The 24036-nt window shown below is 47.3% G+C and overlaps 1 protein-coding gene and 1 pseudogene across 1 annotated transcript; both read left to right on the top strand.

The window, feature by feature from the left end:
• The first annotated feature begins 6657 nt into the window (after positions 1-6657).
• LOC118702413 lies at positions 6658-10312 on the top strand (annotated as a pseudogene).
• Positions 10313-18350: 8038 nt separating this feature from the next.
• On the top strand, positions 18351-23929 carry PSMD8 (proteasome 26S subunit, non-ATPase 8). The gene is made up of 7 exons (XM_036408307.2): positions 18351-18570; positions 19498-19570; positions 19685-19787; positions 21288-21453; positions 22260-22360; positions 22888-22999; positions 23697-23929. Exons 1-7 carry the CDS (start codon positions 18400-18402, stop codon positions 23832-23834), a joined length of 864 nt encoding a protein of 287 aa, XP_036264200.1. The 5' UTR covers positions 18351-18399; the 3' UTR covers positions 23835-23929.
• Positions 23930-24036: the final 107 nt, after the last annotated feature.

Raw genomic sequence — 24036 nt, 5'->3', positions numbered from 1 at the left:
AAAGAAGAAAAACCCAGAAACACGAATTTGAAAAGACACATGCATTCCTATGTTCATTGCAACATTTTTACAATAGCCAAGATATAGAAACAACCTATATGTCTACTGATAGATGAATGGACATATAAACAATGGAATATTACTCAGCCCTAAATAAAAATGAAATCTTGTCATCTGCAACAACATGTATGGACCTAGAGGGTATTATGTACCATAACTAGAGGCTCAGTGCATGAAATTTGTGTGGGGGAGTGGGGCATCTCTCAGCCTGACCTGCACCCTCTCCAATTCACAGACAGCTTCACCTCAGCACTGAGCGGAGACCCATGCAGGCAGCATCACATCCAAAGTCAGGAACACAGGCAGGCAATGTCACATCCCAGGTCAGGGACACAGGTGGGCAGCATCACATCCAAGGTCAGGAACACAGGCAGGCAGTGTCGCGTCCCTGGCCAGGGATGCAGGCAGGCAGCTTCACCTCAGCACTGGGCAGTATGTTAGCACTGGGCAGGCCTGGGCGTGCCTCCATTGGAGGCAGAAATCCCTGCCCCCTTCCGCAGCCACCAGCTCCTGTGTGTTACACAACCCATTGACTGGTCATGACTCAAACACACGATTAGGACCAATTAGCATATTACCTCTTTACTATATAGGTTGATACATAATGATACATCTGATACACTTAGTAAGTGAAATAAGTCAGCTAGAGAAAGATAAATACTGTATAATTTCACTTACATGTGGCAGCTAAAATAAAGGAATGAATAAAACAAACTCATAGACACAGAGAACATTTTGATGGTTGTCAGGTGAGAAGGATGTTAGGGGGATGGGTGAAAAAGGGGAATGGGTTAATATGTGAAAATCAACAGTTATAAAAGCAGTTAGAGGATGTAAAGTACAGCACAGGGAATATAGTCAGTAGTATTGTAATAACTTTGTATGGTGTCAGATTAGGTAATAGACATATTGAGGCGATTACTTCGCAAGTTCTATAAATGTCTAATTACTATTTTGTACAAATGAAACTAATCTACCTAATAAAAGTGTAACACGCTCATTGACCATACCTTTGCGACACCCACCAACCAATCAGGAGTGAATATGCAAATTAACCCAACAAAGATGGTACCACCCCAGCCACTCTGGGCCTCTGGGCAGCATGGGAAGGCAGAAAGGTGGCTCTGCTGCCAAAGCGAATGCTGCCAGGAGCCAGGGGAAGGAAGGTCATTTTTGCACGAATCTTCGTGCATGGGGCCTCTAGTATAATATGCTTTGTCAACTGTAATTTAAAAATAAAACATAATTTTAAAAAAGCAAAAATCAACATCTAAGGAATGAAATTAAGACATTCCTAGATAAACAAAAGGTGAGGGGTTCTTTACCAATAGACTTGCCCCACAGGAAATATTAAAGGGAGTTCTTCACACTGAAATAAAAAGACCCTAGATAGTAGTAACTCTAAGCCATAAGAATAAATAAAGAACAAAGTTAAAAGTAATTACATAGCCAAAACCGGTTTGGCTCAGTGGGTAGAGCATCAGCCTACAGACTGAAAGGTCCCAGATTCGATTCCAGTCAAGGGCATGTACATTGGTTGCGGGCACACCCCCAGTGGGAGGGGGAGTGCAAGAGGCAGCTGATTGATGATTCTCTCTCATTGATGTTTCTAACTCTCTATCCCTCTCTCTTCCTCTCTGTAAAAAATCAATAATATATATATATATATTTTTTTAAGTAATTACATAGGTAAATATAAAAGTCAATATTATTGTGCTTTTGGTTTACAACTCTTATGTTATTTTACAGGCAATTGCATAAAACAATCATTATAAAATCACTAGAGGCCCAGTAAACAAATTTATGCAGGGTCCCTTGGCCTGGCCTATAGGATTAGGCCAAAATCAGCTCTCCAACATCCCCTCAGGGGTTCAGGATTATGAGAGGGCACAGGCCGGGCTGAGAGACCCACTGGTGCACGAAAGTGACCCATTTAAAGGCAGAGATTGGAAGATTTATTATTTTATGTTTTTTTATTATTAAAAAATATTTTTATGGATTTTTTAGAGGGAGTAAGGGCTAGAGATAGAGAGATAGAAACATCAATAATAAGAGAGAATCATCGATTGGCCATCTCTCACATGTCCCCCAAGAGCCCTCAACCTGGACATGTGCCCTGACCAACTGGGAATTGAACAATGACATCCTAGCTCATGGCCTGATGCTCAACCATTGAGCCACACCACATGGGTGGCAGATTGAATTTTTAATAAATGATCCATATCTTCTTTTTTTTTTAATAAATTTTTATTGTTCATATTATTACAACTGTTCCTTTCCCCCCCTTCCCACCCCACCCTTTGCCCTTTCCCCACTCCCCATTGTCCTCATCCATAGGTGCACAGTTTATGTTCAGTCTCTTCCCACATTCCCCTCTCCCCTTTTCCCCAAGAACCATTAGTTCACTCCCCTTCCATGCCTCTGATTCTATTATATTCAACAGTTAATATTGTTCATCAGATTTTTTTTTTTTTTAGTTTCCTTGGTTTTTAGATTCACTTGTTGATAGTTGCATATTTGTTGTTCATAATTTTTATCTTTACTTACTTTCTCTTCTGAAAGAACCCCCTTCAGCAATTCATATAATTCTGGTTTGGTGGTGATGAACTCCTTTAGCTTTTTTTTATTAGTGAAGCTCTTTATCTGACCTTCGATTCTGAGTGATAGCTTTGCTGGGTAGAGTATTTTTGGCTGTAGGTTCTTGCTATTCATCACCTTGAATATTTCTTGCCATTCCCGTCTGGCCTGCATGGTTTCTGTTGAGAAATCAGCTGACAATCGTATAGGTGCTCCTTTATAGGTAACCACCTGCTTAGCTCTTGCTGTTTTTAATATTCTCTCTTTGTCCTTTGCTCTTGGAATCTTAATTATGATTTGTCTTGGTGTGGTCCTCTTTGGATTCCTCTTATTTGGAGTTCTGTGTGCTTCCTGGACTTGTAAGTCCAATTCTTTCCCCAGGTGGGGGAAGTTTTCTGTCACTATTTCTTTCAGTATGTTTTCGATATCTTGCTCTCTCTCATCTTCTGGGACCCCCATAATTCTGATGTTGGATCGTTTGAAGTTGTCCCAGAGGTTTCTTACATTATCTTCAATTTTCTGGATTCTCTTGCCTTCTAGCTTCTGCAGAGGAGTGTCTTCTGGCTCTTTATATTCCAAATCTTTGACTTGATTCTTGCGATCTTCCATTCTGTTTTTAGGACTCTGTATAATATTTTTTATTTCAGACAATGTATTCTTTATTTATTGTTGATCCCTTTTCATATCCTCATAGGTCTCATTTATTTTATCGGCCTTTTCTAGTAAACTCTTGAAAAACCTTATAAGTGTGGTTTTGAACTCTATATCCAGTCGCTTTTTGTCCTCCATTTCTTTCGTTTGTGATCTATTTGGTTTAGGCATTTTCGCAGGCAGCTTTCCTGATGGGGCGGAGTTTCAGGGTGGAGCCTACAGCCTTGGCTTCCGTCAGCCCCGCCCTATGCGACTCCTGAGACTCAGGGTCCTTCAGTACTTGTTGCAAGCTCCTCTGAGAGAAAGGTGCCCTCAATTTTCGCCTGCTGCCAAACAGTGTAGGCTCTCCTGCAATGGGCCCGAAACTGGGGTTCAGTTCAGTTGGAAGTGGAGTTGAAGATGGCGTTCAGAGCAGTCTGGAGCCCCTGTCTCCTTCCCGCCAGGGCAGTCCTACGGCACAGCTGGCCGGCCCTTCTCTGCGCGCAGTGTGCGCGCCTCTGGGACGCCCTTTCGCCGCTTCCCCGGGTTCCGCCTCACAGCCCGGCTCCCTCTGGATGAGCCTGGGTCCCCAGGGTCTGGCCTAGAAGGGGGGTTCAGAGCAGTTGGGAGCCCAGCACAGTCGGAGTGTTTATCTCCTTCCCGCTTGGGAACGCCAGCCGCCCTCCTCTCCGGCTCCGTCCTCTCCGCGCACGCGCCGCGTGTCTCCGTACCTTGGGCTTTTACAGCTCCTCTGCGCTTCCTTCTGGTTTTCTCCTTGCTTCTCGTTGTAGAATTTCCAGTCAGTTGACTTTCCTGTAGTTCTGGGTAATGTACATTTTATATTTTAGTTGTATTTTATTGAAATTGTTGCGTGCAGCTGCGGCTAGGTGCCTACCCAAGCAGCCATCTTGGATTCTCTGATCCATGTCTTCTATTGTCTGCAAGAGACTCATTTTATAGACCTAAAGAGGTTAAAAATAAATGGATAGAAAAAAGATATCCCATGCCAATAGTAACTAAAAGAGAACTGAAGTGGTTATATATATTTTTAATATATATATTTTTTATTTCAGAGAGGGAGATAGAAACATCATCAATGAGAGAGAATCATGGATTGGCCACCTCCTGCATGCCCCCTACTGGGGATCGAGCCCGTGACCCAGACATGTGTCCTTGACTGAAATCGAACCTGACACCCTTCAGTCTGCAGGCTGATGCTCTATCCACTGAGCCAAACCTGCCAGGGCTGAAGTGGCTATATTATTATCAGGTAAAATAAGCTTTAAGTCAAAAAAGAATATGAGACAAAGGAGATTATGAATTGATAAAAGGTTCAATCCAAAAAGAATATAGAACAATTATATATATAAACCTAAAAACAGAGCCCCAAAATATATAAAGCCAAAATTAACAGAATTGAAAGGAAAAATAGACAGTACTGAATAATAGTTGGAGACTTCAATACTCCACTTTCTATAATGGGTAGAACCACCAGACAGAATATCAACATTAAGGAAATAACATACTTGAGCCGGGACCGGTTTGGCTCAATGGATAGAGCGTCGGCTTGGAGACTGAAGGGTCCCGGGTTCGATTCCGGTCAAGGGCATGTACCTTGGTTGTGGGCACATCCCCAGTAGTGGGTGTGCAAGAGGCAGCTGATCGATGGATGACTCTCTCTCATCGATGTTTCTAACTCTCTATCTCTCTCCCTTCCTCTCTGTATAAAATCAATAAAATATATTTTTAAAACGACATACTTGAACAACACTCTAAGATTATTAGACTTACAGACATATAAAGAACATTCCATTTGCCTGGCTGGTGTGGCTCAGTATTTGAGCATTGACCTATAAACCAGGAAGTCATGGTTTGATTCCCAGTCAGGGCACATGACCAGGTTGGGGGTTTGATCCCTAATGTGGGCCATGCAGGAGGCAGCCAATCAATGATTATTTCTCATTATTTGATGTTTCTATCTCTCCCTTTCCCTACCTTTCTGAAATTAAAAAAAAAATCCTATATAATAAAGAGCTAATATGCAAATGGTTGTCCTGCTGTCATGCAAGCACACTAGGGCCAGAGGACCTGAGGCTGCACCCCCTGCCTGGTGTCTGTCTGGGGGATCTGAAGCTGTGCAGTCCACCCTGCGGGGTTTGATGGGAGTGGTTCTGTCTGGGTCTGGGAATCGCAAGATTTTGAGGCATGCGCAGTGGGTGGGGACTTGACTCTGGGTCCTGTGGTGCATCCCAGACTCTGACAAGAGATTTTCATATACATTTCACTAATTTTCTTTCATCTCTGACACTTCTATTATAGAGAAAGGGCAAATAGCAATATTAAATTATTTCCTCTACTTAATTCCCTTTTAATGTGGTTGGATTTCATGCATTGTGCCACTAGTATGTACATAAAAAAAGAACACGCCATTCAACATAGCAGAATATACATTCTTTTCAAGTGCACATAGAACTTTTAGGATACATGATAAGTTAAACCTCACAACATAGCTTAATAAAATTAAAAATATTGCCCTAACCAGTTTGGCTCAGTGGATAGAGCATTGGCCTGCCGATTCAAGAGTCCCAGGTTTGATTCCGGTCAAGGGCATGTACCTTGGTTGCGGGCACATTTCCAGTAGGGCATGTGCAGGAGGCAGCTGATCAATGTTTCTTTCTCATCAATGTTTCTAACTCTCTATCCCTCTCCTTTCTTCTCTGTAAAAAATCAATATATTTAAAAAAAATAAAGTTAAAAATATTGAAATTATATAATATATCCTTTATGATGAGAATAAAATAAAATGAGAAATTAATAGAAGGAAAACTGGAAAATTCATAAATATGTGGAAATTATGTAATACATTCTTTTTTAATTGTAAATAAGCAATACATTCTTTTTTAAAATATATTTTTATTGATTTCAAAGAGGAATGGAGAAGGAGAGATAGAAACATCAATGATGAGAGAGAATCATTGATTAACTGCCTTCTGCAATCCCCACACTGGGGATTGAACCCACAACCCAGGCATGTGTCCTTGACCAAAATCGAACTGGGACCCTTCAGTCCACAGGCCGATGCTCCCACTGAGCCAAACTGGCCAGGGCATAAGCAATATATTCTTTCTCTTTTTTTAAAAAAATATATTTTATTGATTTTTTACAGAGAGGAAGGGAGAGAGATAGAGAGCTAGAAACATCGATGAGAGAGAAACATCGACCAGCTGCCTCGTGCACATCCCCCACTGGGGATGTGCCCGTAACCAATGTGCATGCCCTTGACCGGAATCGAACCTGGGACCTTTCAGTCTGCAGACCAACACTCTACCACTGAGCCAAACCGGTTTCAGCAGTAATATATTCTTAAATAGCCAGTGGATCCAAGAAGAAATCACAAGAGGAAATTAGAAAGCACCTTGAAAAAAATTAAGATTCAATCACAACATACCAAAATTACTGGATCCATCAAAAGCAGTGCTAAGAGGGAATTGTATAACTATAAATGCTTACATTGAAAGAGAAGAAAGATTCAAGTCACTTTCCCACAGTCTACTGCAAGGATGAAGATCTTTCTCAGCAATCAGACTGTTGACATTCCAGAAATTGTTACTATCACTCTGAGTGGAAGTACAGTTATTATGAAGGGCTCCAGAGACACCCTGCAAAGGGACTTCAACCACATCAATGTAGAACTCAGTCTCCTTAGAAATAAAAAGATTGACGCGTGCGCGGAGAGGTAGCAGCCAGAGAGGAGAGGGCTGGGTGCTGCCTGGCGTTCCCTAGCAGGAAGGAAATAAACCCCCCAGCCTGGGCTGAACTCCTAACCGGCAGCGCTGAGCCCCAGTTATGGGCCAGACCCTGGGGACCCAGGCTCCAGCAGGGGGAGACGGGGCTGTGAGGCGGAATCCCAGGGGAGCAGCGAAAAGCAGGGCCCCCGGAGTCACGCCCACATTGCGCGCAGAGGACTGAATGTTGACTCTGATGCTGGATTACCCTAGCTGGAAAAAACAAAGCCTCCGGCGGCTCTGAGCCTCAGTCCAGACTGCTCTGAACCCCAGTTCTAGGCCAATCCATGGGGACCCAAGCTCAAGCAGAGGGAGATGGGGCTGTGAGGTGGAGTCCTGGGAGCGCGGCAAAAGGCCGAGCCCCCGGAGTCTCGCACTTTGCTCGCAAGGGAAGGAATGTTGACTCTGATGCGGGATTGCCCTGGAGGGAAGGAAACAAGAGCCCCGGCCATGTTGGGGCCCAGTTTCGACTGCTCTGAACCCCAGTCCTAGGCCAGACCCTGGGGACCCAGGCTCAGGCAGGGGGAGATGGGGCTGTGAGGCGGAATCCCAGGGGAGCGGCGAAAAGCGGAGCCCCCAGAGTCGCGTACACTGCGGACAGACTCACACAATGCATGCAAAGGACATAATGTTGACTCTGATGCTGTATTGCCCTGATGGGAAGAAACAAAATCTCCGGCGGTGCTGAGCCCCACTCCTGAATGCCCTGTACTCCAGTTCTAGGCCAATCCCTGGGGACCCAGGCTCAAGCAGAGGGAGATGGGGCTGTGAGGTGGAGTCCTGGGGGAGCTGCGAGGAGTTGCGCACACTGCGTGCAGAGGACAGTCTGTTGACTCTGATCCTAGACTCCCCTAGCGGGAAGGAGAAAAAAAGCTCCAGACGAGGAACTTGATGAGGAGCAGGAGCCCCTGCAGGACACCGGCCAGCCAGGCACCAGCAAGGAGCCGGGCGACGGGTGGGGGGGTGCCCCTGAGCCTTCGACCGCTGAGCGCGGGCAACAGAGCCGAGGCCGGGGGCTGCTTTCTGGGTGGCGCTGACCCGAGCAACAGGCTGAAGCAGCGCAGGAGCCCGTGGAGAACAAAGGGGTGCCACAGGCCAACCTGCTGTGCTCCCAGGACAAGGAGGAAGAAACCGAAGAAGTTTTCAATGTGAAGAAATCAAGGGAGAGCAAAAGATAGTAAAATTACTTAAGAAAGAATACAAAGAAGATCTTGAAAAATCAAAGACTAAGTCAGAACTCAACTCACCAGCCAACATTGCAAACATAAATGCGTGTGTGTGTGTGTGTGTGTGTTTTTTGTTTTTTTTTTTTTAAAAAAAAAGGACAGAATGTTGGAACAGCGGCGGCCAGGCCTAGAGTGGCCAGGCCCCAGAGCAGCAGCAGCCAGACCAGAGCATCAACAGCCAGCACTGGAGCAGCCAGACCTGGGGCAGTGGCAGCCAGGCCTGAGGTGGAGGTGGCCAAGCCCAGGGTGGCCAGTCCAGGAACATCCAGACCCAGAGTGGCCGGACCTGGAGAAGCCGGGCCCAGAGCAGCCGGGTTGGGAGCAGCCAGGCCCAGAAAAGCAGTAGCCAAGCCCGAAGCATCCAGGCCGGGAGCGGCCAGGCCAGGAGCAGCCAGGTCGGGTGCGGCCAGGCCCGGAGCAGCAGCTGCCAGGCTGGGAGTGGCCAGGCCCGGAGCAGCGGCTGCCAGGCTGGGAGCGTCCAGGACCAGAACAGCCGGGTCTTGTGCAGCCAGGCCCAGAGTAGCAGCTGCCAGGCTGGGAGCGGCCAGGCCCGGAGCAGCCGGGTCGGGTGCGGCCAGGCCTGGAGCAGCAGCCGCCAGGCTGGGAGTGATCAGGCCCGGAGCGACTGGGCCCAGAGCAGCTGGGCCCAGAGCAGCCAGGTCGGGTGCGCCCAGGCCTGGAGCAGCAGCAGCCAAGTCCAGAGCAACTAGGTCGGGAGCGGCAGTGACCAGACCCGGAGCAGCTGGTTGTGAAACGAACCAGAGCAACAGAGGCCAGGCCCGGAGCAGCCAGGCCTGGAACAGCTTGCTCCTCGCCTGCCCCTGCCCCACGGCTGCCTCTCAGACATGGCTGGAAACTTTTGCGGGAACTTGAGGGTCTGCTGAATCAAGTGATGAAGGCTTAGATCTGGATGTATTGAGTTAGTATAGGGCTGGGGTGTTGATCTGTGAGTGCCTTGGGTGGGACCTGGATGAGGCTGGTTGACCTATTTGGAAATGTCTTTTGTGTGAAGTGTATCATTGGACATGTGGAGGTATTATTGATATGAGAAAATGCTAAGTAACTGATTTACTATCTGAAAAGGGATTTACTATCGGGGAAAGGGAGGGAGGAAGAGACTGAACATAAACTATGCACCTATAGATGAGGACAATGGGGAATGGGGAGGGGGCGGAGGGTGGGGTGGGAACCTGGTGGAGGGGGGAAGAAATGAGGAACCTTTGTAATAATATGAACAATAAAGATTGATTTAAAAAAATAAAATAAAAATGGAGACACCATACGATTCCAAAAAACATAATAATAATAAAAGAAAAGAAAAGAAATAAAAAGATTGAAAAATGGTGGGGAAATAGGAACTGGCTACCATTCACACTATCTGCAGTCACATACAGAACATGATCAAGGCTGTTACATTGGGTTTCTGTTACAAGATGAGGTTTGTGTATGCTTGCTTCCCCAGCAACATCCATATTCAGGAGAATGGTTGTCTTGTTGAAATTAGAAATTACTTGGCAGCCCTAGCCTGGTGGCTCCATTGGTTGAAGCATTGGCCAATACCCAAGAAAGGTTGCAGTTTTGGTCCCCTGTTGGGGTGTATACAGGAAGCAACCAATTGATGTATCTCCCTTTGATCTCTCTCTCTCTCTCTCTCTCTCTCTCTCTCTCTCTCTCTCTCTCTCTCTCTCTCTCTCTCCATCTCTCTACAATCAATAAAAACATGTCTTCAGGTGAGAGTAAAAAGAAGAAAAAAAGAAATTTGTTGGGTGAAAAATACATCCACAGGGTTCAGATGAGATCAGGTATTGCTTGTACAGTATCTGAAGCACAGAAAGATGAGTTGATTCTTAAAGGACACAACATTGGACTTGTATCAAATTCAGCTGTTTTGATTTAGCAAGCCACAACAGTTAAAAATAAGACTCAGAAAATGTTTTGATGGTATCTATATTTCTGAAAAAGAAACAGTTCAGCAGGCTGATGAATAAAATCTAAGTTGTTCAGCTATAGAAACAGTAAGATGCCAAAAGACTCCTCAGAAAGTACACCCCAAGGAACTCGAAAAAGAAGAGCAAACTACACCCAAAGCTAGCAGAAGGAAGGAAATAATAAAGATTAGAGTGGAATAGATGAAATAGAGAATAGAAAAAGCAACAGAGAAAAATCAATGAAAACAAATGTCAGTTCTTTGAAAAGGTCAACAAAATTGACACTTTTAGCTAGACTGATTATGAACAAAAGACAGGAGACTCAACTAAAATTAGAAATGAAAGTGGAGATATAAATACCTATTTGATAGAAATAAAAAGGATTATAAGAGAATGCTATGGCCAAAACTGGTTTGGCTCAGTGGATTGAGCATCAGCCTGCGGACTGAAAGGTTTCAGGTTCGATTCCAGTCAAGGGCATGTACCTTGGTTGCAGGCACATCCCCAGTAGGGGGTGTGCAAGAGGCAGCTGATCAATGATTCTCTCTCATTTATGTTTCTAACTCTTTATCCCTCTCTCTTCCTCTGTGTAAAAAATCAATAAAATATATTTTTTAAAAGAGAATGCTATAAACAATTATACCAATAAATGCGATAACCTAGATGAAATACAATTTTTTTTTGAAATTTACAAACTATCAAAACTGATTTAAGATTGTAGAAAAACTAGAGGCCCAGTGCACGAAATTCATGCACAGAGGTGGGGGTGTCCCTCAGCCCAGCCTGCACCCTCTCCAATCTGGGACCCCTCTCACAATCCAGAACTGCTGGCAGGAACTCACCTGCCTACCTTCCTGATTGCCCCTAACTGCTTCTGCTTGCCAGTCTGATCACCCCCTAACCACTTCCCTGCCAGCCTGATTGATGCCTAACTGCTCTCCTGTCAACCTGTTTGCCCCTAACTGCCATCCCCGACAAGCTTGGTCACGCCTGCCATCCCCTGCAGGCTTGGTCACCCCTAACTGCCCTCCCCTGCTGGCCTGGTCCCCCCTCCAACTGCTCTCCACTGCAGGCCTGGGTCCCCTCCAACAACCCTATCCTGCAGGACTGGTCGCCCCCAACTTCCCTCCTCTGCTGGTCTGGTCACCCCTAACTGCCCTCCCCTGCAGGCTTGATTGCCCCCAACTGCCCTCCTTTGAAGGCCTGGTCCCTTCCAACTGTCCTCCCCTACTGGCCATTTTGTGTCCACATGGGGGCAGGATCTTTGACCATATGGGGGCAGCCATCTTGTGTATTGGAGTGATGGTCAATCTGCATATTACTCTTTTTTTTTAATTTCTTTTTTTTTCTTTAAATACATTTTTATTGTTCATATTATTACAAATGTTCCTTTCCCCCCAATTCCCACCCCACCCTCTGCCCTTTCCCCTCTCCCCATTGTCCTCATCCATAGGTGCACAGTTTATATTCAGTCTCTTCCCACATCCCCCTCTCCCCTTTTCCCCAAGAATAAACAGTTCACTCCCCTTCCATACCTCTGATTCTATTATATTCAACAGTTAATATTGTTCATCAGATTTTTTTTTTTTAGTTTCCTTGGTTTTTAGATTCACTTGTTGATAGTTATGTATTTGTTGTTCATAATTTTTATCTTTATTTACTTTCTCTTCTGAAAGAACCCCCTTCAGCAATTCATATAATTCTGGTTTGGTGGTGATGAACTCCTTTAGCTTTTTTTATTAGTGAAGCTCTTTATCTGACCTTCGATTCTGAGTGATAGCTTTGCTGGATAGATTGGCTGCAGGTTCTTGCTATTCATCACCTTGAATATTTCTTGCCATTCCCGTCTGGCCTGCATGGTTTCTGTTGAGAAATCAGCTGACAATCGTATAGGTGCTCCTTTATAGGTAACTACCTTCTTTGCTCTTGCTTCTTTTAATATTCTCTCTTTGTCTTTTGCTCTTGGAATCTTAATTATGATTTGTCTTGGTGTGGTCCTCTTTGGATTCCTTTTGTTTGGAGCTCTGTGCGCTTCCTGGACTTGTAAGTCTAATTCTTTCACCAGGTGGGGGAAGTTTTCTGTCACAATTTCTTTCAGTATGTTTTCGATATCTTGCTCTCTCTCATCTTCTGGGACCCCCATAATTCTGATGTTGGTTCGCTTGAAGTTGTCCCAGAGGTTTCTTACATTATGTTCAACTTTCTGGATTCTCTGGCCTTCTTGCGTCTGCGGAGGAGTGTCTTCTGGCTCTTTATGTTCCAAATCTTTGACTTGATTCTTGCGATCTTCCATTCTGTTTTTAGGACTCTGTATAATATTTTTTATTTCAGACAATGTATTCTTTATTTATTGTTGATCCCTTATTATTTCTCGTTGATCCCTTTTTATATCCTCATAGGTCTTGTTTATTTTATCGGCCTTTTCTAGGAGATTCTTGAACAACTTTATAAGTGTGGTTTTGAACTCTATATCCAGTCGCTTTTTGTCCTCCATTTCTTTCGTTTGTGATCTATTTGGTTTAGGCATTTTCGCAGGCAGCTTTTCTGATGGGGCGGAGTTTCAGGGTGGAGCCTACAGCCTTGGCTTCCGTCAGCCCCGCCCTATGAGACTCCTGAGACTCAGGGTCCTTCAGTACTTATTGCGAGCGCCTCTGAGAGAAAGGTGCCCTCGATTTTCGCCTGCTGCCAAACTGTCTATGCTCTCCCCCAATGAGTCTGGTATTGGGGTTCAGTTCATTTGGTAGTGGGATTGGAGGTGGCGTTCAGAGCAGTCTGGAGCCCCTGTCTCCTTCCCGTCAGGGCAATCCCGCGGCACAGCCGGCCCTTCTCTGCGCGCAGTATGCGCGCCTCCGGGACCTCCTTTTGCCGCTTCCCCGGAGTCCCGCCTGACAGCCCGGCTTCCTATGGATGAGCCTGGGTCCCCGGGGTCTGGCCTAGAATAGGGGTTCAGAGCAGTTGGAGCTGGGCCCAGCACAGTCGGAGCTTTTCTCTCCTTCCCGCTTAGGACCGCCAGCCAGGCACTCCCTCCTCTCCGGCTCTGTCCTCTCCGCGTGCGCCGCGTGTCTCCGTACCTTGGGCTTTTACAGCTCCTCCGCGCTTCCTTCTGGTTTTCTCCTTGCTTCTTGTTGTAGAATTTCCAGTCAGTCGACTTTCCTGTAGTTCTGGGTAATGTTCATGTTATATTTTAGTTGTATTTTGTTGAAATTGTTGTGTGCGGCTGCAGCTAGTTGCCTACCCGAGCAGCCATCTTGGATTCTCTCTCCATATTACTCTTTTATTGGATAGGATAGAGGCCTGGTGCATGGGTGGGGGCCAGTGGGTTTGCCCTGAAGGGTGTCCCAGATCAGGATGGGGGTTCCTTTGGGGTGTAGGGCAGCCTGGGTAAGGGGCCTGTGGTGGTTTGCAGACCAGCCATGTCCCTCAGTGACCCAAGCAGAGGCCCTGGTATCTGGGATTTATTTATCTTCTATAATTGAAACATTGTAGCCTTGAGTGGAGCCAAGCCTCCTGCTTGCTCTGTGGCAGCAGCCATTTCTGTTGGAATTTATGTATCTTTTACAATTGAAACTTTGTATGCTGGAGTGAAGGTCAAAGTAGACCAGGGCTTCAAAAGCTTGGCTTCCTCCATTGCCAGGGACAACCCTAACCTTCTGCTCTTTCTTGCTCAGTGGCTGCCGCCATTTCGTTGTTTGGATTTATTTATCTTCTATCATTGAAGTTTTGTAGCCTTGAGTGGAGGCCTAACCCAGCAAGGGCAAGTGGAAAGCTTAGCTTCCTCCATTACCAGAGAAAACCATGCCTCCCTTCTGCTCTCTGAAACTGCAGCCAACTTGGTTGGGTCTATTTGCATATTTGCTCCTGATTGGCTGATGGGCGTGGTTTATGGGCATGGCTTGTGGTATAGCAGAGGTACAGTCAATTTGCATATTGTTCTTTTATTATATAGGACTAGAGGCCTGGTGCATGGATTTGTGTACCTGTGGGTTCTCTCTCTTGAGCCTGCGACATGCCTCAAAGGGTCCTGGATTGCAAGAGGGTGCATACCAGGCCGGAGAACCCCACAGGTACACAATTGGGCCAGGGAGGGACTGCAGGAGGGCTCCAGAGCATCTCCAGCCCATCTCACCCACCTGATTGACCAGACCCCAGAAGCAAGCTAACCTACTGCCCCCTGGTGGTCAGTGTACATCATAGCAACTGGTCAAACAGTCAAACATATGCATATTAGGCTTTTATTATATAGGACTAGTGACCTAGTGCATGAAATTTATGCATGGGGGGGGGGTATTCCTCAGCCCAGTCTGCACCCTCTCCAGTCTAGGATGCCTCAAGGGATGTCTGACTGCCCGTTTAAGCCTGATCCGATCAGGCCAAAAGGGGCAGTCGGACATCCCTTTCACAATCCAGGACTGCTGGCTCCCAACCACTTTCCTCCCTGCCTGCTTGATTGCCCCTATACACTTCTGCCTGACAGCCTGATCATGCCCCCTCAACTACTCCTCTGCCAGCCTGATCAATGCCTAACTGCTCTCCTGCCAGTCATTGCCCTTAATTGCTCTCCCCTGCCACCCTGGTCACCCCTAACTGTCCTCTCCTGCAGGCCTGGTTGCCCCCAACTTCCCTCCCCTGCAGGCCTGGTTCCCCCAAAATTCCTCCCCTGTAGACCTGATCATCCCCAACTGCCCTCCCCTGCAGGTATGATCCCCCCCAACTGCCCTCCCCTGCAGGCCTGGTTCCCCCAAAATCCCTCCCGTGTAGACCTGATCATCCCCAACTGCCCTCCCCTGCAGGTGACCCCCCCAACTGCCCTCACGTGCAGACCTGGTCCCTCCCAACAGCCCTCCCTTGCAGGCCTGGTTCCCCCAAAATGCCCTTCCCTGCAGGCCGAATACCTCCCTACTTCACTCTCCTGCAGGCCCAGTACCCCCAACTGTCCTCCCCTGCTGGCTCAGTCACCCCTAACTGTCCTTCTCTGCATGCCTGGTTGTCCTCAACTGCCCTCCCCTGCTTGCCTGGTTCCCCCCCCCCCAACTGCTCTCTTCTGCAGGCCTGGTGCCCCCAACTGCCCTCCCCTGCCAACCTGTCCCCCACAACTGCCTTCCCCTGCTGGCCTGGTCCCCCATAAGTGCTCTCCCCTGCAGGCCTGGTGCCCGCCAACTGCCCTCCTCTGCAGGCCTGGTGCCCCCAACTGCCCTCCCCTGCAGGCCTGGTCCCACCCAACTGCCCTCCCCTGCAGGCTTGGGTTCCCCCACAACTGTCCTCCCCTGTAGGTCTGATCGCTCTCAACTGCCCTCCCTTACAGGTCTGGTCCTTTCCAACTGCCCTCCCCTTGTGGTGGCCATCTTGTGTCCGCATGGGAGCAGCCATCTTGTGTGTTGACAGTCAATTTGCATATTACTATTTTATTAGATACAATGGGCAAAGGACCTAGATAGACACTTCCCCAAAGTGGACATACAGATGGCCAAGAGACAAATGCAAAAATGCTCAAAGTCACTAATCATCAGTGATATGAATTAAAACAACCTCATGCCTATCAGAGTGGCTATCATCAACAAATCAACAAATGACAAGTGCTGGCAAGGATGCAGGGGTAAGGGGAGGGGGGGCGGGGAAGAACCCTAGTACACTGCTGGTGGGAATGAAGATTGGTGGAGCCATTATAGAAAACAGTATGGAGCCAAAACCGGTTTGGCTCAGTGGTAGAGCGTCGGTCTGCGGATTGAAGTGTCCTGAGTTCGATTCCAGTCAAAGACATGTACATTGGTTGCGGGCATATTCCCAGTAGGGGGCATGCAGGAGGCAGCTGATCAATGACTCTCTCTCATCGATGTTTCTAGCTCTCTATCTCTCTCCCTTCCTCTCTGTGAAAAATCAATAAAATATACTAAAAACAAACAAACAAACAACAACAACAAAAACAGTATGGAGTTTCCTAAAAAATTAAATATAGCCTGGCTGGAGTGATTCAGTGGTTGATGGTTGACCTATGAACCAGGAGGTTCATGGTATATGCCTGATTCCTGGTCAGGGCACATGCCTAGGTTGTGGGCTCAATCCCCAGTGAGAAGTATGCAGGAGCCAGTCTATCAATGATTTTCTCATCATTGATGTTTCTACCTCTCTATCCCTCTCCCTTAATCTCTGAAATCAACAAAATATATTTAAAAATAAAAAATAAATATGGAACTTCCATTTGACCCAGTAACTTCACTTTGGAAGGTTCCTCATACTACTGGACTAGAGAGGGATTCTCAGTGTACAGGAGTCAGTGATATGGCATGTGGAATATTCAGCTATAACAGCCAAAACAGCAGCCAATTGCTTTCAGAAACTAACTGGGCTGATAATACTGTGGATAAAAGGGGCCACTTGCTAACCTGACAAACTCAGAGAAGGCCTGCATGGTGGTCTTGCAAATTGAGAGACCTAAAATAACCACAAAGGATGGTCTCATATTAAAAAAAGCAGTTATGGTGGGTAGTTACATCCTAGGCTAGTATTGTGTGAATAAACAAATCATCTTTTCTGTCAAAGAACAATTTAGACAGTCACCATTTTGGGCTGTACAGCTGCCATGTTGGCCACATGGCTTGCAGCTCCCCTGGGGGCAGCCATATTGAAACACCAAAGGCCAACCTCTCCCTTTGAATTAGCCAATTGTGAAAGACTGTGTGCCTGAGCTCCAATCAAGAGCAAAGGACAGGTCACATCCATCAGGGATTAAAAATAAGCCCCAGCAGCCCACCTGCTTGGTGTGCACACGCTTCCAGACCATGTTTGCACACCCTTCTATGTACAAGTAAAGATATTTGCCTTGCCGCATGGCTCCTGAGTATGTTTTGTGTTCTACCATGACCCCTGACTTGGAGGGCTCATCATATCTTCACTGATAAGGTCAACCTGTACCTTAACTGAGCCTATCTGTCTTTCTGTATCTTAAAGAAAATTGATAAACATCCCTGCTCTCTTGGAGTTCATATTCTAAGTGATGGTGATGAAATGGAATTTTTGCACTAGAACCTGAATTCTTTGTCCACAGGAGTTAAAGAATGAATCCACGGACAGAGGATAGTACATATTAGCAAAGGTGGAGATTTATTGAAGAATAAGTACAGACTCCCACGTGGGGAGAGGGAAAGAGTCCCACAGAATGAACTCCCACATGTGGAGAGGGAAGGCTCCCACTGGCTTCCCGTTTCCATGGTTTATAAAGGCTGCAATTCTTGTGCCCCGATATCCCCTCTGATTGGTCAATATTCCCTTTGGAATTGGTTACTATAATATAGTGACTTCTGAGGCCCTCCTTCCTCATTGTCCTATTCCCTCTGGGTTTATTCCTCCTTCTTTATTTTATAGAGACCTTTTTGGCTATTTCCATTTCCACTGTCTTATAGAAATGTAACTGCTCCTGGCTTTCTTGTGTTATGGAAATACACCGTTCCCCAGTCTGTAGTCCTATATTTTTCCATGGACCCCAATTCTAAAAATTCCCTAAACCTGCCTATGTTCCCCTAAAATTCCTGTTTCAGTGACAAGAGAGTTGGGTTTGAGAAAAAGGGGAAATGTTGAATATGCAGGTGTGATACATATGGAGGAATTGAGAGTAGGGGAAAAAGTTGGGAATCTTCCACATATATGAGCCGTTTAAAGCTGTAAGACTAGATGCTTTTTGTAAAATTTGTGTGTATTTACAAAAACTTGGAGAAAATGTGGAAGGATGCACTGAGAGACTAGAGAGAAAGGCTGAGGTTCAAATCTCAGCTGTTAAGTTTCTTGGAAGATGACGGCAGGCTCTTAAAGCCCGTTTGTAAAATAAAAAGAATAACACAGCTTTCCAGATGGCTCCACCATTGCCACCTCTTGGCTTCGATAAGCTGCCATGAAGTTGGAGTTTCCAAGATAGAAATGTAGCGTCCGGAAAGCCCGGGCTGAAGCCAGGACAGCCATATTGATTATGGGAAGTGTGGAAGCGTTCGACCACTGCCATTTTCAGTGAGGGCGGGAGGCGACTTCCGGCCACCATCTTGAGAGACAGCAGACGGAGCTCCGAGCGGCCACTCCTGAGGGCCGGGCTCCGGAGGCGCCTGGGGCGGAGGCGCGCAGCCGTAGTCCCGCCTCCAGTTTGGGCTCCACCTCTCGGCCCACTTCCGCTTGGGGAGGTCGCGCCGGCGGTTTGCCGCATCACGGAAGATGGCGGCGGCAGCGTTGAATGTCGGGGTGGGCTCCTCTAACTCGGGGCCTTCGGCGGCCTCGAGCGCGGTCCTGCAGGCCGCGGCCGGCATGTACGAGCAGCTCAAGGGCGAGTGGAACCGTAAAAGCCCCAACCTCAGCAAGTGTGGGGAAGAGCTGGGCCGTCTCAAGGTAGGGGTGGCCGGGGGCTCTACGACGGCCTAGACCGAGCCGAGCTTCCGGACTTGGGTTAACCGGACCACGTCGGGGATCAAAAGGAGTGAAGGATTCGGAACAGCCAAATGGAGGGGTGATGGAGACCCAGTGAGAGGGCAAAGTTTGGGTGCTTGGAGGCCTGACTGGCTGGAGTGGCTGGACGGGGTTTACCAGGCGGCGGGAATGATAAGCCCCAGGGAAATGAGGACTGGTGGGGTGATGAGAGAAGGCCGAGGTAATGGGCTGTGTAGTCTAGACCAGACGAAGTTTGCTTCTGAGATACTGGGGTTAGGAGTGCATCTGTAGCGAGTGGGAGGCCAGCCAAGTTGTGAAGGCTGGACTAAACCTACAAAAAAAAGTTTTATAGTAGAGGACTAGAGTGGGGTTCGTGGTACTTCAGACCAAGTGTTTTTGGGAAAGTAGAAATTCTGTGAGTTGGACCTTATTTGAGTTGGGATGTAGTCAGATAAGTGAGGTGTGGGCCGGATTGTACCGGGAGGTTAGCATCCCTTCCTCCCTCCCTCCCTCGCTGGTGTGGATTAGGGTTGGGGGAGTAAGCTGGGCTCAACCCATAGAGTATGGGAAAGGTCTGCAAGAACTGAAGGTGCTAGTGTTCCCCTTTTCCCTCCACCACTTTGATTCTATTGGGCCAGGCATGGATTTTGTCTCCTGATTCCCCAGTAGGGCTATTAATAATTGTAATGTGAGGCAATCCTGAATGAGCACTCAGGATTTACATAAGAGGACTGACTCCGTTAATGCTCATAACAACCTTTTGAATAAGGGATGATGATGAGTTACATTTTCTAGATTGGGGAACCAAGGCCTAGAAAAGGTAAGTAACCACTACTTGAATTCTCATCTTCTTTTCTTCCTTTTTCCCTTTCCATTATTTCTTGTCAGCTGGTTCTGCTGGAGCTCAACTTCCTGCCAACTACAGGGACCAAACTGACCAAACAGCAGCTCATTCTGGCCCGTGAGTGTCACTGGAGTTGGTGGGGGGTAATGTGTTGGGGGTTGTGGCAGGAATAGTATTGTGGTGGCCAGGAGAGGAACTCATTCAACTGAGAGCCTGCCCTGTCACCCACAGGTGATATACTGGAGATTGGGGCCCAGTGGAGTATCCTACGCAAGGACATCCCCTCCTTCGAGCGCTACATGGCCCAGCTCAAATGTTACTACTTCGATTACAAGTGAGGATGGACTCTGCCTGATGGCAGCTCATTGATCCCTGGTGCTCTAGCTTGGAAACTTCCTCTCTGCAGAGCTTCATCCCCAGAGACTGCAGGCTCAGGAGGTTGACCTTGAGACCCTAAGTCTCTGTTGGCCTCATTCTGTCTCCCTCTCCGTATTTCCACTCCCCAGTGTAGCCACCATTACCTTTCATATGCCCTGGCCCCAGCCTTAACCCCTTGGATTATTCCTCCTCCACCAACCCCCACCCCATGGCAGCCAGTAGGATCTTTGTGACACTAAACTTGATGCCCTGCTTAGAACCTGTCATGGCTCTCCATAACCCTCAGGCTCCAGGCCCCGTTCTTTTCTGTGGTCTCCAATGCAGTGTCAGCACTCTTCCTAGCTGCCCCATCCTACCCTGTTTCCCCGAAAATAAGACGGTGTCTTATATTAATTTTTTCTCCCAAAGTTGCCCTAGTCTTATTTTCAGGGGATGTCTTATCTTTCCATGCACTAGGTCTTATTTTCGGGGAAACATGGTAGCCCTGACCCCTCTGCCTGTGCTTCTATCCCAGGCCTGTCTCTCCTGCTGGACTGTGAGCCTTCTAAAGGCAGAGGGGTCTTGGTCACTGCTGTATCCCAACTTTGCCTACCATGGGGCCAGGCCCAGGGCATGGATTCAGTGGATATGTGTTGAGTATAAAACTGAATGGTTTTATAGCTCAGTGGTGCCTACATGGATTAATGATTAAGAATTTGGCATAAAAAACCAGACAAACCAGAGTTTGAAACTGATTTGATCAATTCCCGATTATGTGGTCTTGGACAAATGACCTTACCTCCCTAAGCCTCACTTCCTCTCTTAAAATAAAAGCTATGATTCTTTTTTCTTTTTCTTTTTTTTTAAAATATATTTTATTGATTTTTTACAGAGAGGAAGAGAGAGAGAAAAAGCCAGAAACGTCGTTGAGAGAGAAACATCGACCAGCTGCCTCCTGCACACCCCCCACCGGGGATTGCCCACAACCAATGTACATGCCCTTGACCGGAATCGAACCTGGGACCTTTCAGTCCGCAGACCGACGCTCTACCACTGAGCCAAACCAGCTTCGGCAAAGGCTATGATTCTTAATATCATAATCATAACTACTAGTTGTACCAGTACTTATTTGGGCCAGGTATTGTTCTAATCATTTTATCTAGGTTAAAACATTTAATTCACTTAACCCTTCTTCATTTAACCCTCTTCTTGTGGTATGAGTACTGTAGTAATACCCATTTTACACTTGGGGAAATTGAGGCTGAGTCACTTTACTGAAGTGAGGTCACTCACTTAGGCCCATATGATTTGTGACTTCTTTGTACTTCTCTGGACATTATTTTCATCAGAAAACCCAGGGCTCAATACCTCTCCAAGGGTATAGCATGAGATAGTCATAGGGGATCCCTGGAACCTGGGGTGGGAGACACAGTAGGTACCTAAATTCTTACCTTGGTTCCCTCACCCTGGTTCACAGGGAACAGCTCCCTGAATCAGCGTACATGCACCAGCTCTTGGGCCTTAACCTCCTCTTCCTGCTGTCTCAGAACCGGGTGGCTGAGTTCCACACGGAATTGGAGCGGCTGCCTGCCAAGGACATCCAGACCAATGTATACATCAAGCATCCTGTGTCCCTTGAGCAGGTGAGTCTGGAGAAAGGGAAAGGAAGGGCCTGGCTAAGGAGGGTGGTGCAAGGACAGACATTAGGGAGGGTTTCCTGGAGGAGTGGATAGGGTTTACCCATCTTTCAGCTCATGGACCCATTTGTCAAACAAATTGAGCACCAGCCATGTGTCAGGCACTGTGGTTGGTTTTCAGACTATACAGTGAACAAAAATCCCTGATCTTGGGAGCATGACATAAGGAAAGGTCTTGCTGAAAAGGTGAATTTTGAAAAAGACTTGAGAGGAGTAAAGAACCCAATCATATGGACATCTAGGGGAACAGTGGTCCATGTAGCCTGGACCTTCTGCCAAAGGTCCCAAGGCAGAAACATGCCTGGTTGCCTGGCTGAGGGGTAGCAAAGAAGACAGTGTTTCTAGAACAAGGTCAGCAGGGTGAGGGAAGAGCCTTAGTACCCAAGGTTAGAAGTAGTTCCTAAAGCTGAGGTCTCATGGGAGGATTTGGCTATGGGGAGAGGCTGGGAGAGAGGACAGATAAGGCAGGCAGCTCAGCTTGGGCAAAGGAGGAATGGGCTTGCCATACATCCTGCTCTGTCTCCTCCTGTGATTGGATAATAGATATTAGTACATACCAGCCCAGGGCAGGCTGGGTGTGGGTGTATGGGTGTGTGTGCATGGAAGTAAACCAGGTGCCCATTCTGCATGGGGAATGGTCGTTCTAGCAGAGTGGGGCTTATGGTAGCACTGGGAGTATGGTGAAGCCTCAGAGGGTAGGCCACTATGCTGTCTCTACCTCATCTTATCTTCCCCACCCTTGGTCTCTGCAGTACCTAATGGAGGGCAGCTACAACAAGGTGTTTCTGGCCAAAGGCAACATCCCTGCGGAGAGCTATACCTTCTTCATCGACATCCTGCTTGACACTATCAGGTTCATGGGGAACCAGGGCCTTGGAATCTGGAGTCAGACAGCCCTTAACTGAATCCCATTCTGGCCACTTCTGATCTGGGAGACTGGGCACATCAGTTTTCTTTTTCTGTGCACTGGAACTGTCATGAGATTGTGGGAAACGGTCCTCATCTTGCTCTGGGCTGTTTTACCAGTGTGCCTATGCATTCCAGATCCAGAGCATTGATTTAATAGCACCCAGACTGCTCAGTGAACAGGGACCATGCTGCCTTTCTTAGGAGTGTTCCGTGAGTCCTGCGACCTCACCTAAGATCACCTGAGCTGTGAAGCCTTTAGTTTCCACTTCTTTAAAATGGGGCCCTTAAACCCTCTAGCCCTTCTGGGGTTGCTCTGTGCACAAGTGACATCACAGAGGAAGGTGGGCATGACATTAACAAGTCCTTTGAGAAGTAAAAGAGTGCCCAGGTGGTGGCAGAGTATCAGATTGAGAGGGTTTCCATTCCTGGAGTGCTTCTGTGTTCAATAGCAAGAACCTCATCTTCCCCCAGAGATGAGATTGCTGGATGCATCGAGAAGGCCTACGAGAAAATCCTCTTTACTGAGGCCACCCGTATCCTCTTCTTCAACACACCCAAAAAGATGACGGACTACGCCAAAAAGGTGGCTGGGGTGCAAGGGGTCATGGGGCCAAGGGGTGCATTTACTAATAGCTATGAGGGTGGCCTGACTAATAATTATGACGGTGGCCTGGAGGGACCTGGAGCAAGACTGCTTAAGGTTTAAAAATCCAGGTGTGTATCCTCAGGCAAGTCTCCAAACTTCTCTAACTTCAGTTCCCCTATCTGTAGAGTGAGGCTAGAATTTAACATGGGGATGAGCTTAGCATAGCATCTGGCACCAGGTGGAGGCAAAAATTTAGCACATGTTGTCCTTAAAAGAATTCCTTGAAGGTTGTCGCTTTTCCCCACACAACTTTGCTTCATTTGGTTTGGGGTGTTTGTGCAGGAGCAGTGCCCTTGTACATGCTGGTGCATGGGGTGTAGTGATCCTGGCTAGAAGAGGTGAAATTGACCTTGAGTGGTGGTAATGACTGATATTCAGTGGGCCAAACACTATTCTCAGCACTTTACAATGTTGGTTGAGTTCTCATAGCAGACTTGAAGAGAAGTGTGATTAGGGTCCTAGTCTCAAACATGGAGAATCAGTCACAGAGAGGTGAAGTTACTTGCCTAGAGTTGTGCGGGTAGATTATGGTTAGTAAAGCAAGCCGGGGCATACGTGGATAAGTGCTGGCGCTCTGGGGTGGGGAGGGAGCCTATGTGATCACCCCACCCATCTCATCCCTCCCTTTCTGCAGCGAGGGTGGGTCCTGGGCCTCAACAACTACTACAGCTTTGCCAGCCAACAACAGAAACCAGAAGATACCACCATCCCCTCCACGGAGCTGGCCAAACAGGTCATCGAGTATGCCCGGCAGCTGGAAATGATCGTCTGAGCCCAGCAGGCACTGAGTGGGGCAGAGCTCCCATTATTGAAAGCAGTTGCATGGCAGGATTTCCTCTAATAAAGCTGAATGGACATTCTCTCTCCCAAGAGTCCTTGTCTCCCTAGATGGAATGGTGGGGAGACAAGTCTTTGTCTTTGGAAAACTTGGAAGTTTGAGGGCCCTCAGGGCCAGTCTTTGTCCAGTGGCCTTT

This window comes from Pipistrellus kuhlii, unplaced genomic scaffold (assembly GCF_014108245.1).
Source record: "Pipistrellus kuhlii isolate mPipKuh1 unplaced genomic scaffold, mPipKuh1.p scaffold_m20_p_38, whole genome shotgun sequence".
Taxonomy (NCBI): domain Eukaryota; kingdom Metazoa; phylum Chordata; class Mammalia; order Chiroptera; family Vespertilionidae; genus Pipistrellus; species Pipistrellus kuhlii.
The sequence above is the reverse complement of the archived record's forward strand: the minus strand, read 5'-3'. Positions and strand labels throughout refer to the sequence as shown.

Excerpts from the sequence above, each read along its gene's own strand:
- PSMD8 (XM_036408307.2), top strand. The coding sequence starts at position 18,400 with ATGGCGGCGGCAGCGTTGAATGTCGGGGTGGGCTCCTCTAACTCGGGG. Across the intron at positions 18,571-19,497 it reads AAGAGCTGGGCCGTCTCAAG|CTGGTTCTGCTGGAGCTCAA; the intron begins GTAGGGGTGGCC and ends ATTTCTTGTCAG. Across the intron at positions 22,361-22,887 it reads ATCCTGCTTGACACTATCAG|AGATGAGATTGCTGGATGCA; the intron begins GTTCATGGGGAA and ends ATCTTCCCCCAG.